The 12,135-nt window shown below is 49.2% G+C and overlaps 1 protein-coding gene across 9 annotated transcripts in view; it reads left to right on the forward strand.

The window, feature by feature from the left end:
* The window catches only part of VTCN1 (V-set domain containing T cell activation inhibitor 1), a 95,038-nt gene that overhangs the window by 14,962 nt on the left and 67,941 nt on the right, over positions 1-12,135 (forward strand). For 3 of the 9 annotated variants that reach the window (XM_045364833.2, XM_005542192.4, XM_073998167.1), the window contains exon 1: positions 9,071-9,174. The exons of the other annotated variants lie outside the window; for them this stretch is intronic. Coding sequence is in view for 1 of the 3 variants with exons in the window: in XM_005542192.4 (XP_005542249.1) it covers positions 9,143-9,174 (32 nt within the window). In the remaining 2 variants the exon portion in view is untranslated. Of the gene's footprint in view, positions 1-9,070; positions 9,175-12,135 lie in introns of those variants that run through there. 9 annotated transcript variants of the gene reach the window in all.

Genomic DNA, 12,135 nt, shown 5'->3' on the forward strand with positions numbered 1-12,135 from the left:
GGTAAGGCAGTTTGTAATGCAATCTTTTCCTTCAAGGGTTCTGAGTTTTGAATAATAGTTAGAAAGCCCTTCCCCACTCTCAGGTTATAAAGGTAATTCTTATTTTCTTCTAGTAATTTTATGGTTTCATTCATCACATATAAAGTTTGATCCATTTAGAATTCACCTTTGTGCTCACTCCACCAATATATTCTTAGCTAAAGCCCAGTTCTCCTCTATTTGGGAAGGTTGTTTTTTCATTCGGGATTGGCAAAGTTATGACCAGTAACAAGCAACTTTTAAGTCTCAGTGGCTTTTAACAGTATGGTTTATTTCTGGCTCATCCTACATGCCCATCACAGTTTGGTATGAGCTCGGTTCCATATGAACCTTCCTCCAGGCCCCAGACCAGTGGACCACTTCCATCTAGGACATTACCGATCTTGCCCAAAGGGAGAGAAAGCACAACCAAGCACACACTGCGTCTTGCAGCCTCCCCTTGGAAATAGCCCATGTCCCTCCCATTCATATTTCATTGGCCAAAGCAAGTTACATGACCAATCCTGCTGTCAACAGGGTAGCGAAGTACAATCTTCCCCTAAGAAGGGACAGCAAATATTTGGGAACATTTCATCCTCCATCATTGTCCTTTCTGTTGATGTGCAGCTTTGAAAAAGCACACACCTGGAGTCAAAAGCAGGCTGGGGAGCCCATCTCACTGGGTAGGCCAGCACATCATCCCTGGCCTGTGATAATGTGTCTCAGAGTCAAATTAACCTCACACCCAACCTTTCTCTCCAAGTTCTTGCATCTTGCTCAGAGCAGACAGCGTGTGTGTAGTCAGGAGCAGCAGAGTGGAGAAAGGAAGGAAAGTGGGCCTCCTCCAGGGAACATTAGGATCGAATTGTGTCCCACTATCTTAATCCATTTGGGCTGCTCTAACAGAATACCGTGAACTGGGTAGTTTAAACAACAAACATGTATTTCTTACAATTCTGAGGCTGAAAGTTCAAGATCAGGGTGCCAACATGGTCAGGTTGTGGTGAGGGCTCTCTTCCGGGATGCAGACTGCTGAGCTTTCGTTTTTCCTCACATGGAAGAGAGAAGGTGAGAGAGCTCTCGGGGGTCTCCCAGCTTTTGTTGTTGTTGTTGTTGTTGCTATAGAGTTTTGCTCTGCTGCCCAGGCTGGAGTGCAATGGCGCAATCTCAGCTCACTGCAACCTCCGCCCCCTAGGTTCAAATGATTCTCCTGCCTCAGCCTCCAGTGTAGCTGGGATGATAGGCACCCACCACCACACCCGGCTAATTTTTGTATTTTTTTAGTAGAGACCAGGTTTCCCCATGTTGGCCAGGGTGGTCTCAAACTCCTGACCTCAGGTAATCCGCCCACCTCAGCCTCTCAAAGTGTTGGGATTACAGGCGTGAGCCGCTGTGTCCGGCCGGGGGTCCCTTTCATAAAGGCACTCAATCTTATTCATGAGGGCTCCTCCATCATGATCTAATCACCTCCCAGAGGTCCCGTCTCCCAGTGCCATCACATCAGGGGTTAGGATTTCAACATATGCATTTTGGAAGGACATATTCAGTCCATTGCACCTCCCAAAAAGATATACTAGAGTCCTAACCATCCCCCTTTAGTACCTCAGAATGGGACTTCATTTGGAGTTAGAATTTTTTTTTTTTTTTTTTTTTTTGAGAAAAAGTCTTGCTCTGTCACCCAGGCTGGAGTGCAATGGCATGATGTTGGCTCACTACAACCTCTGCCTCCTGGGTTCAAGTGATTCTCCTGCCTCAGCCTCCCCAGTAGCTAGGATTACAGGTATGCACCACTACGAATGGCTAATTTTTGTATTTTTAGTAGAGATGGGGTTTCACCATGTTGGCCACCCTGGTCTTGAACTCCTGACCTCATGATCCGCCCACCTCGGCCTTCCAAAGTGCTGGAATTACAGGCGTGAGCCACCGCGCCCGGCCTGGAGTTAGGATCTTTAGAGGTATTCAAGTTACAATGAGGTCATTAGGGTGGGTCTAAATCCAGTATGAACAGTGTCCTTATAAAAAGAAAAAGTTTTGGCCGGGCGCGGTGGCTCAAGCCTGTAATCCCAGCACTTTGGGAGGCCGAGACGGGCGGATCACGAGGCCAGGAGATCGAGAGACGATCCCGGCTAACACGGTGAAACCCCATCTCTACTAAAAAATACAAAAAAACTAGCCGGGCGAGGTGGCGGGTGCCTGTAGTCCCAGCTACTCGGGAGGCTGAGGCAGGAGAACGGCATAAACCCGGGAGGCGGAGCTTGCAGTGAGCTGAGATCCGGCCACTGCACTCCAGCCTGGGTGACAGAGCAAGACTCCGTCTCAAAAAAAAAAAAAAAAAGAAAAAGTTTGGACACAGAGGCAGATGCATAGAGTAAAGATGATATGAAGAGACATAAAGAGAAGATGGCCATCTACAAGCCAAGGAGAGAGGCGTGGAACGGATCCTTCCTCACAGGCTCATGCCTATAATCCAAGCACTTTGGGAAGCCAAGGTGGGCAGATTACTTGAGGCCGGGAGTTCGAGACCAACCTGGCCAAAACCTGTGAAACATGTTGAAAACCTATCTCTACTAAAAATATGAAAATTAGCTGGGTGTGGTCGTGCACACCTGTAGTCCCAGCTGCTAAGGAGACTGAGATGGGAGGATCACCTGATCCCAGAAGGTGGAGGTTGCAGTGAGCTGAGATCACGCCACTGCACTGCAGCTTGGGCAACAGAGTCAGACCCTGTGTCAAATAAATAAATCAATTGGGGTATGCTGACCAGAGATTCCACTCAGGCCCCAGGACATTCTGACTTAGTGATAACAGTAGGGGTCACACAAATTTGTGAACTGGTAAACCAATAGGCAGGGCTGCCAGGAATTGATGTCTGAAGGCTTCTGGCTGAAGGATGAGGAAGGAGGAATGGAGAAGAAGCATAGCATCTGCCTCAGATACTGGTCCTCAGCCTGGCCAGTGATGAAGCAATCAGCCCTTCCCTTATATGGAGGTGCTAGTAACTAGCAGAAGAAAGTCAAGGTCTCAGATAAAGTGATAGCTCCTTAATATTTTACCAGATGTCAGCATCCCCTTCAATTAACCTTTTTGAAGTTTGCTATATTAAGACTACAAGGTCTGCTCTTCCCAGCTCTGCAGAATATTATAAGATCTCTTCTCCTTTAGCAGGATTCCAAATTCCTGCTATTGACAAGGTGTTTCTCAGAATTGAAACTGCCTTTACAAAAATTATAAGTGAGAAAATTATGGCAGTTGGGGAGATCTGATCTAGCCAACTCACTTCTGACCTTTAGCCTTCAAGCTACACTTATTACTGGGCTTGGGCCAAGCTAATTTTGGGAGACATTTAGTTTATAGTTTAAGTGAGAATAGCTCTTCCCCCAAACTTAACTGCCTTTGTAAAACCAGTAACAGACCACCAGGCTAGGAGGATAAGGGAGCCTGAATTCTGCTAAGGTGTAGACAAACAATTGCCAGCCATTACTCCAGAGGTCACAATGACACAGGATTTTTCTTGATCACTCTGCCAGTCGGAGAGCTCCTGTCAGCAATGCCCCTGCCCAGGCCTTGTTCAGGCCCAACCCTTCAATTGTCAGCATGACCTCATTCTTCTTGGACATGGGACAAGAACTTAGGACCCATCAAATGAGGGGACACAGAAAGCTGTAACACTGTGGCCCCCTGCCCTCCACCGGTGAAGGGCAGCTGCCCCATGTGACGGAAAGCAGTGGTGGTGCCAAGTTAGCCCCAGAGCTGCTGGCCAGAGTGGGGCGAGGAACTCACAGAGCTGTTAACATGCCACTGTCCACTAGGCAGCAGAAACTGGGACTATAAGAACTAATTAGCATGCTGTAACACCCCCTCTGGGGCTTTGGGGTCATGGACACCCCTGCCTAGGTGCCACTGCATTCCCCTTGTCTGGATGCCAGAGACCACCAGGGGAGTGGCTTGCAACATGCCTAGTCCAGTCACAAGCACAGCACAGAGCCCGCTTCTGTGCCAACACTTGGAACAACTGGCTAGACCCACACTTACTCACAGGCAGGTGCTCTTCCTATCAGAGCCAGAATGTGCTGTGATTCCAAGGAAATGTAAGCCTTATACACACGAAAATGTGCAGATACACAAAGAGAAAATAGAACTCCAGGTGACTGGATGATTTAAATAATTTTTTAAAAAAATTCATAAGACATTTTGATTCCAGATACATTAAGCAGTCTCTGTCTCTTTCCCCAAGATCAACAAGGAGAGAATAGATTTTGTGCTTATCTCCTACATCTGCCTTACCTTTGTCTTAATCATCAATTGTTCCTCTATCTCAAATGCGATTTGTTCTCTGCTGCCTCTAATAGTGTCAATCCAGCTCACAAGACATCTCCTCCAGAAAATGTTTGATTGATCACACCCCAGGTTGATCCCTGCTCACTCATCCATCAAATGTTACTGAGTGCTTTTTATGCCTGGCACGGTGCTAGGACCTGATAACAAAAAAAGATGAATGAGGCCTAGTTTTTACCCTCCAGGAGCTCACAGACTAGCAACGAGATAGATGCATAAATGGAAAATAGTACCATTACTGTGTGCTGTGAAAGAAAAATGTGCATTTATCCAACAAACATTTAATGATTGCTTACTCTGTGCATGCATGCCTTATGCTGGTGTGAAATACAAAAATGAGTAAGACACCTTTCTATTTCTAAGGTGTGTCTAGTGAAGGAGACAGACAATTCAATGGTCCCAATTTAGGAACATAGTAAGTGGCACCAGGTTCACATGGGAGCCCAGAGCATGGCACCTGCCAGATGGTAGTTGTTTGGAATGTTTCCCATAACTTTTATATAAAACAAGAAAAAGGCAGGGATGGATTCCAAGTAGAAAGAGCAACGTATGTAAAGGCAGGATGGCTTGGGAGAACATGCTGGCAGGCATTTTAGAGCAACCTGAAGCAGCGCAGTAGAGCTGGTCCACAGAATGAGAAGAGGGGACGTGAGGGAAAAATCTGGACAGGTAGGCAGACGCCAGACCACAGGTTCTGGAGAGGCATTGGTCATTTCAAGCAGGCAAGTGCCTCATCAGATTTGCATTTGAGAAAGATCACTCGGCCGGGCGCGGTGGCTCAAGCCTGTAATCCCAGCACTTTGGGAGGCCGAGGCGGGCGGATCACAAGGTCAGGAGATCGAGACCACAGTGAAACCCCGTCTCTACTAAAAATACAAAAAATTAGCCGGGCGCGGTGGCGGGCGCCTGTAGTCCCAGCTACTCAGGAGGCTGAGGCAGGAGAATGGCGGGAACCCGGGAGGCGGAGCTTGCAGTGAGCCGAGATCCTGCCACTGCACTCCAGCCTGGGCAACAGCGTGAGACTCCGTCTCAAAAAAAAAAAAAAAAGAGAAAGATCACTCTAGTGGAAGTGGGTGGATCAGCACAGGGAGAGGCAGACTAGGAGAAGGACACTATTTAATAATGTAATTCAAATTGGAAATGATGAGGGAGGAAATCTGGGCAATAGTATTGGGGATAGAGAGAAGGGATGGATTTAGGAGGCATAGAGGAGTTTTACGGGCTGAATTATGTCTCTCCCCAGATTTCATAAACTCCTAACCCCCTGTATTTGGTGATAAGGCCTCCAAAGAAGCAATTAAGTTAAAATGAGATCATTAGGGTGGGCCCTAATCCAATATGACTGGTGTTCTTATAAGAAGAGGAGATTAGGGCTAGCACTATAATCCCAGCTCTTAGGGAGGCCGAGGCGGGTGGATCGCCTGAGGTCAGGAATTCGAGACCAGCCTGTCCAATGTGGTGAAACCCTATCTCTACTAAAAATACAAAAAATTAGCTGGGCATGGTGGCGGGTGCCTGTAATCCCAGCTACCTGGGAGGCTGAGGCAGGATAATTGCTTGAACCTGGGAGGTGGAGGTTGCAGTAAGCCGAGATCACGCCATTGCACTCCAGCCTGGGCGACAAGAGTGAAACTCTGTCTCAAAAAAAAAAAAAAAGAAGAAGAAGAAGAGATCAGGACAGACACACACAGAGGGAAGGCCATGTGAAGACACAGGGAGAAGACACTATCTACAAGCCAAGGAGAGAGGCCTCAGGAGAAACCAACTCCACTGACATCTTGATCTCAGCTGTGCAGCCTCCAGAATTATGAGAAAATACATTTCTATTGTTTCAACCACCAGTCTATGGTACTTTTTTATGGCAGCCTCAGTAGACTAACACAAGGAGGAGGAATCAGGGATGTAGGGAGATGGGCAGGCGGAATAAAGGGTGGCTTTGAGGTTTCTGACTGTGCAGCCTAGTGTGGGATGCTGTTGTGTTCCAAAAAGTGTGACCTAGGGGGAGTAGCCGGGTTAGAGATGGGGGATGGTGCCTTCTAAACAGCCGAGTAGAGATGTCCACTAAGCAGCTGGGTGTGTGGGGTTGGGGTTTGGTCAAGGGAAGGGAGGTGAGGATGCAGATATTGTGATCTCCAGAGAGAGGAGCAGTTGAAGCAGAGCAGTGGACGAGGTCACCCAGGACACATACATGCTATGAGAAGAAAAGGCAGAGGACAGGACCACAGGGACCCCTATCACTTATGGGAGAGGTGAAGGAAAAGGGCCTGGGCACAAGGCAGTAAGGGGCATTAGTGAGAGTCTCAGAAAACAGTGTCAGGGGAACCAAGAGAGGCTTTCAAATGCTGGAGAGTTCCATGTTTCCAAGATTCTTTCTTTACACATGCACGCACGTGCACACGTGCACACACACACGTTTGGGCTGTAGATTTGCAATGATTTCCCTCATTATTTTGTGTGTGATACTCTTCAGGTTTTGGAGTCAGAACCAGAGTACTGTCCATTTGCTTCTCCAGAGGCAGCAGAATGCTTTTCAGCTCCACATCCCTGCCAGGTAATGCCTGCCCTCTAACAGGCGGGCCGCTTCAGCGGCATTTTCCCTCTTACTTGGAGGTGTCTCTGCTGGGTTCTTGATTTTCCCTCCAGGGTCATCCTTAGCTGTTCCTGTAGTGATGATGCATGGCTAGAAGAGAGAAACTCCATGACTCTGCCCCAGGATGTTTGAGGTGGGGCTGCTTTTTTTGTTTTTTATTTTATTTTATTTTTTGAGATAGTGTCTTGCTGTGTTGCCCAGCATGGAGTGCAGTAGCATGATCATGGCTCTCTGTAGCTTCAACCTCCCACTCAAGTGATCCTCCCACCCAGTCTCCTGAGCAGCTGGGACTATATGCCCAGCTAATTTTTTGTTTGTCTGCCTCCTACAAGAAGGATTCTGTTTTTTTTTTTTTTTTAATTTTGCAGAGACGAAGTCTCACTATACTGCTCAGGCTAGTTTCGAACTGCTAGGCTCAAGAATTCCTCCTACCGGCCAGGCGCAGTGGCTCATGCCTGTAATCCCATTACTTTGGGAGGTCGAGGTGGGTGGATAACTTGAGGTCGGGAGTTTGAGGCCAGCTTCGCCAATATGGAGAAACCCCGTCTCTACTAAAAATACAAAAATTAGCTGGGTGTGGTGGCGCATCTGTAACCCCATCTACTTGGGATGCTGAGGCAGGAGAATCACTTGAACCTGGGAGGCAGAGGTCACAGTGAGCCAAGATTGCGCCATTGCACTCCAACCTAGATGACAAAGCGAGACTCAGTCTTAAAAAAAAAAAAATTCCTCCTACCTTGGCCCTCCAAAATATTGGGATTATAAGCTTGAGCCGCAGTGCCCAGCTGAGGCTGCTCTTCTTAAGGCTCACTGAGGGGCAGGGCAGAATCCCTGTGCCTTTGATTGGAATTACAGAAACCACTGCTCCCACTGCCCTCAGCTTCCCCAGACCCGGGAAGGACCCACTCAGCACCGGTGCTGCATAGATTCCAGGGCATCGCCCTTTACTTACTCTGGGGAAGGGAAGGCACATAGACCCCCTCTCATTTATTCCTCACTCCAGCCCAGTGAGACACGCCTTGAAGTAAAGTGATGTTCTCAAAGCCACATGATGAATTAGGAATCCAGGAATTGAACCTAGCTGTGTGACTCTGAAGGTCTTTCCACTGTGACCTTGCCCTCTCCTGTTGCCTTCTTTTCATCACTCAGTTCTCCCTTCCTGCACCATCTTTACTCAATGGTTGCTCCACCTGCCCATACGCCAACCCTAGGAGGATGCTGCTGAAGGCCTGGAGCACCTTCACTGCAAACATAGTCAGTCAGCAGCAGCAGTAAACTGGGCAACCAGTCATGAAACTTTCCCGTCCAAGGTTCTCCTGGGGGCTGGAGGAAACAATAAGGAGAGAGAAAGAGAGAGAGAGAGAGAGAGAAAGCAAGGCTTAGGCTTTAACGAGAATCTTGCCTAGTTGGCAATCTGCTGGATGAAATGTCAGAGATTTTTGCTAACCCACTCACCTTTGACAGCAATGCTTCTGGGTCTTGGGATCTCCAGAGAGAGGGCCAGTTGAAGCAGAGCATGTTCAGTGTCTTTTTGGAGTGTCAAAAAAATTGCAAGGTGGGAAGTGCTGGCCCTCTCCCGCTCCCACTGAAATGAAACTGGAAGAGAATTGCACACCCAGCTGGGCATCTCAGGAGACAGTCTTGAGTTACAAACTCAGTGGTCTTGTCACTTCAGCTCATGGCCTTCCTGAGGTCCCCCAGCATGAGTCTCCTCCATGAGAGACCTGACCAGTGGTGACCCAGCCTGTGAGCATCATCTATCAGCAGAGATGGGGACTCCTGGCCCCCAGGCTCCTAGCATAGCCTGACACTTTGAGTTATTCCAGTCCTTTCTTATTTTGAGATTAAATCTCCCTCCCTACAGCTCCCTTCCACAGTCAGGAGGAAAGTCCTGCTGAATACAAGCCCTGAAGCAAGGGCCTGGGAAGCTTTTCCCCGTCACCCTCTCCCAAAGTCAAGGCTTGGAAAGGCAGCTCTGAGCCCCTGGCTTGGCTGGCTGGAGCAGGCAGCCACTGTGCCTGCAGGGAATTCTGCACAGCCAGTTTCCTCATACCTGAGCTGTCTACAGGTGCATGCACCACTCCCGTCCTGAACACACTATTTAAGGCCAGCACACGGGAGCTGGTTGTGAGTCACCAAGGAGGGCAGCAGCAGCTCCACTCAGCCAGTACCCAGATACGCTGGGAACCTTCCCCAGCCATGGCTTCCCTGGGGCAGATCCTCTTCTGGAGGTAGTATATACACTTCTGTCTATCCTTATGGGTGAAGGGAACAGCAGTGAGGTTTTTTGGGGGTGCTGAGCACTGCTGGGCTGTCCCATAGGACCCCACCTATAATTTTATCTGGTCCAGCGGGAGCCTGGCCAGACAAAAGCCTAACTGGACTTTACTTAACATCCCACCTCAGCTGCTCAGGGCACCTGCTCAGGGTTAGGGAGGTTTTTGGTTGGTGGCCTGCCATGGAGGGCTGGCCCTTGCTGGGCAGCTTGGACTGAGGGGAGTGTGTGCCAGGCTGGGCATTCCCCTGAGATGTCAAGGCTGTGAGCACCGTTTTGGGGACACCGAGCAGGCTGGTGTGGGCTGCATTGCGGGATGGCAGGGAATCCACGACTGCGACGGTGGAGGGGATGCAGGAGGACCCTTTATGCGGCGCCCAGGGGGAAGGAGGAGAATGTACTTTCATTTCTCTGTGGGTGTGATTTCCTGCTACTCCTGAGCAATTCTCACCAACACCCTTCCCCAGCCCCCCACCCAGCTCAAAGGTGGGGTCCCTAGTTTTCCTAGGAGCTCCTTGGAGAGGAGAACTTGCTGCTGCTGCTGCTGCTGCTGCTGAACTCTCCAGAGAGGAAGAAGGAAGCAAGTCCTCTCCCCTACATTTTGCTTCTCCCCTGAGCTACATTCTAGTTGCCTCTTTTTCCCTCAGAACAGCATTTACCGTCCTGGAGAGAAAGAGATGGAAAGTGCAGGGTTTTCTTGACATGATTGATCCAATGTCAGTCACAACTCAGGACAGTGTTTAGGGAGACTGATACTTGGTGGTTCTAGAGGTTGTTTGAAGGATTCGTCCTCCAATTTCTGTTTCTTTTTCCCACAAAAGGAAGAAAAGAAGAGAGGGAAGGAGAGAGGAAAGGAATCCTCAGGTCAACTGTGAAAAGTTTGTGAAGAGACTAAGACAGTAATGTTACTTCCCAGAGGCAGCCTAGAAAATTCTTTTCCTTGAAACAAAATATCAGCTCCCGCCGACTTGATTCACATTTATCTGAAATCACTTGCCTGGTAGCAGGGGTGGGGAGCTCTTCAGGGCTGGCGGGGGTGGCTGCGGCAGCACTTTTCCCCTCCCTTGTGCCTGGCTAGAGCACTGTGCTCCAGGAGAAGCAGTGGGTGGCGGGGGCTTTCCTCTAGACCCTTCTGCCCTGAGAGGATGTCCCTAAGAAGCACCTATGTCAGAGGAGCCAGCATTTTGTGAGCGCCTCTTTCCCTGCCCTGCACCAGGTGGCTTAGAGCAGTGTGTCCACCACTGCCTTGTGAGGGCTCGTTATCACCTCAGAGAAGTTAAGGCCGGGTGACTGTGAAACTGTGCATGCGGGGATCTTGCTCTGAAATCCCAAGCTCTTTCCCCCTGCTACCCTTGCCCCTGCTCCTGCCAGTCCCAGCTCCCCATGCCCCCCATTCCTCCAGCCTTGATCCCAAGGACATGAAACGCTCCTCCTATGACAAGTGGCTCCGTTGTTCGGAGGTCAGATGGGATGTGTGGGCTCTCTCATAATGCTTTGCATCCAGTCTGACTGGTTTTGCTGGAGGATTAGCAGGAGGTGGATGTTCAAAATTCGGATCCCCCACCCTTCAGAAACCCATTGGAATCAACAGAGACTCCTCTTGTTGGCCCCTGCGTGCCTTGTTAGCTATTCACGCTCTGCAGTTTCAGAAGCAGTGACTGTCCATGAGGGTGGCAGATCCTTTGTGCAAGGGGCCTCCAGGAAGAGGGCCAATGAGCAGCTTCAGTGGGGAGCAGGATCATGAAAGCTCGTCTTAGGGATGCAGGTGGAGCCTGCCTGGGGGAACTCTTGACCCTAACAACCCTCTCCCTTTGTCATAATGGCCTTCATTCATAAAAATACCTCTTCTGGAGGTGATCATAACAGTGGTGATGTGGGAACGCTCATGAAAGGGCCTGCCATCCTCTGCAGACCTGGTGAGTTATTCTCCTAAGTATTCATAATTACCAGAGAGCCTAATTCCTTCAGATCTCACTCCCAGCATGCACGCTGCTCAGGGATCGAATGCTGATGTGCAGTTTTTACCATGCCTGGCCTCCGTGCACATTTAGGAGCTGTGTGACTAGAACCCTCTTCCCCTCTCCCCATCACGGCTGTCGACAGCAGCAGCGTTCACTTATGGAACATTTGCAGAGTGCCTGCTCGGAGGACAGGGGTAGAAAACCCTTGCTCTGAGGGGATTAAGTTCCAGTGAACAATATTAACTGAGCACTTACTATGTCCTGAATATTGCACTAGACAATGGGGCAAAGGTGACAAAGATGCAAGATGCTGTTAAGGTCATAACCTAATGGAGGAGAAAGACTCCCACATAACAACTCTAATGTGCCACCCTTAAGTCCTGAGACAATAAGCACAGGCTGCAACGGGAGCACTTCCGTCACCCAAGGCTTTTGGGGAGGGTTTCTGAGCCAGAGGATCGGTGGGCTGTGTCTTGGACAATGAGTTCGTATGACCCAGGTGAAGAAGGGTGGAAAAGGCTGTCTAAGTAGAGGAAACAGAATTAAATCAAATGCAGTAACACTCACGAATGAGTATGGTATGTTGGAAAGCTGCACACTACTCTGTATTATCATCACAACATGAAGATGAGGCAGGGAATGCTGGGAGATGCGGCTGAGTGATCACACCAGGCCACAGTGGGCCTTCTTCACTAGACTCAGAACTGGGATTTGTGGTGACGAGGAGCCATTACAGGCACAGGCCATATTGGTGTCCAACTTTCAATATCCCTAAGCCTATAAAATCTGAGCCTTCAGAGCCTTCAGAAGGGGGTCAAGGTGGTTTTCATCAGGTGGGCAGTAAGCCTGGAGGCCAGAAGAAGAGTTGGGAAACAGTTGTGGTCAGAGTATACAGAATGACAGGGACTGGCATAGATGAGAGTGACAGTAAAGAACTCCAGGAGGAAAATGGATTC

The sequence above is a fragment of the Macaca fascicularis genome, chromosome 1 (assembly GCF_037993035.2).
Source record: "Macaca fascicularis isolate 582-1 chromosome 1, T2T-MFA8v1.1".
Lineage (NCBI taxonomy): Eukaryota > Metazoa > Chordata > Mammalia > Primates > Cercopithecidae > Macaca > Macaca fascicularis.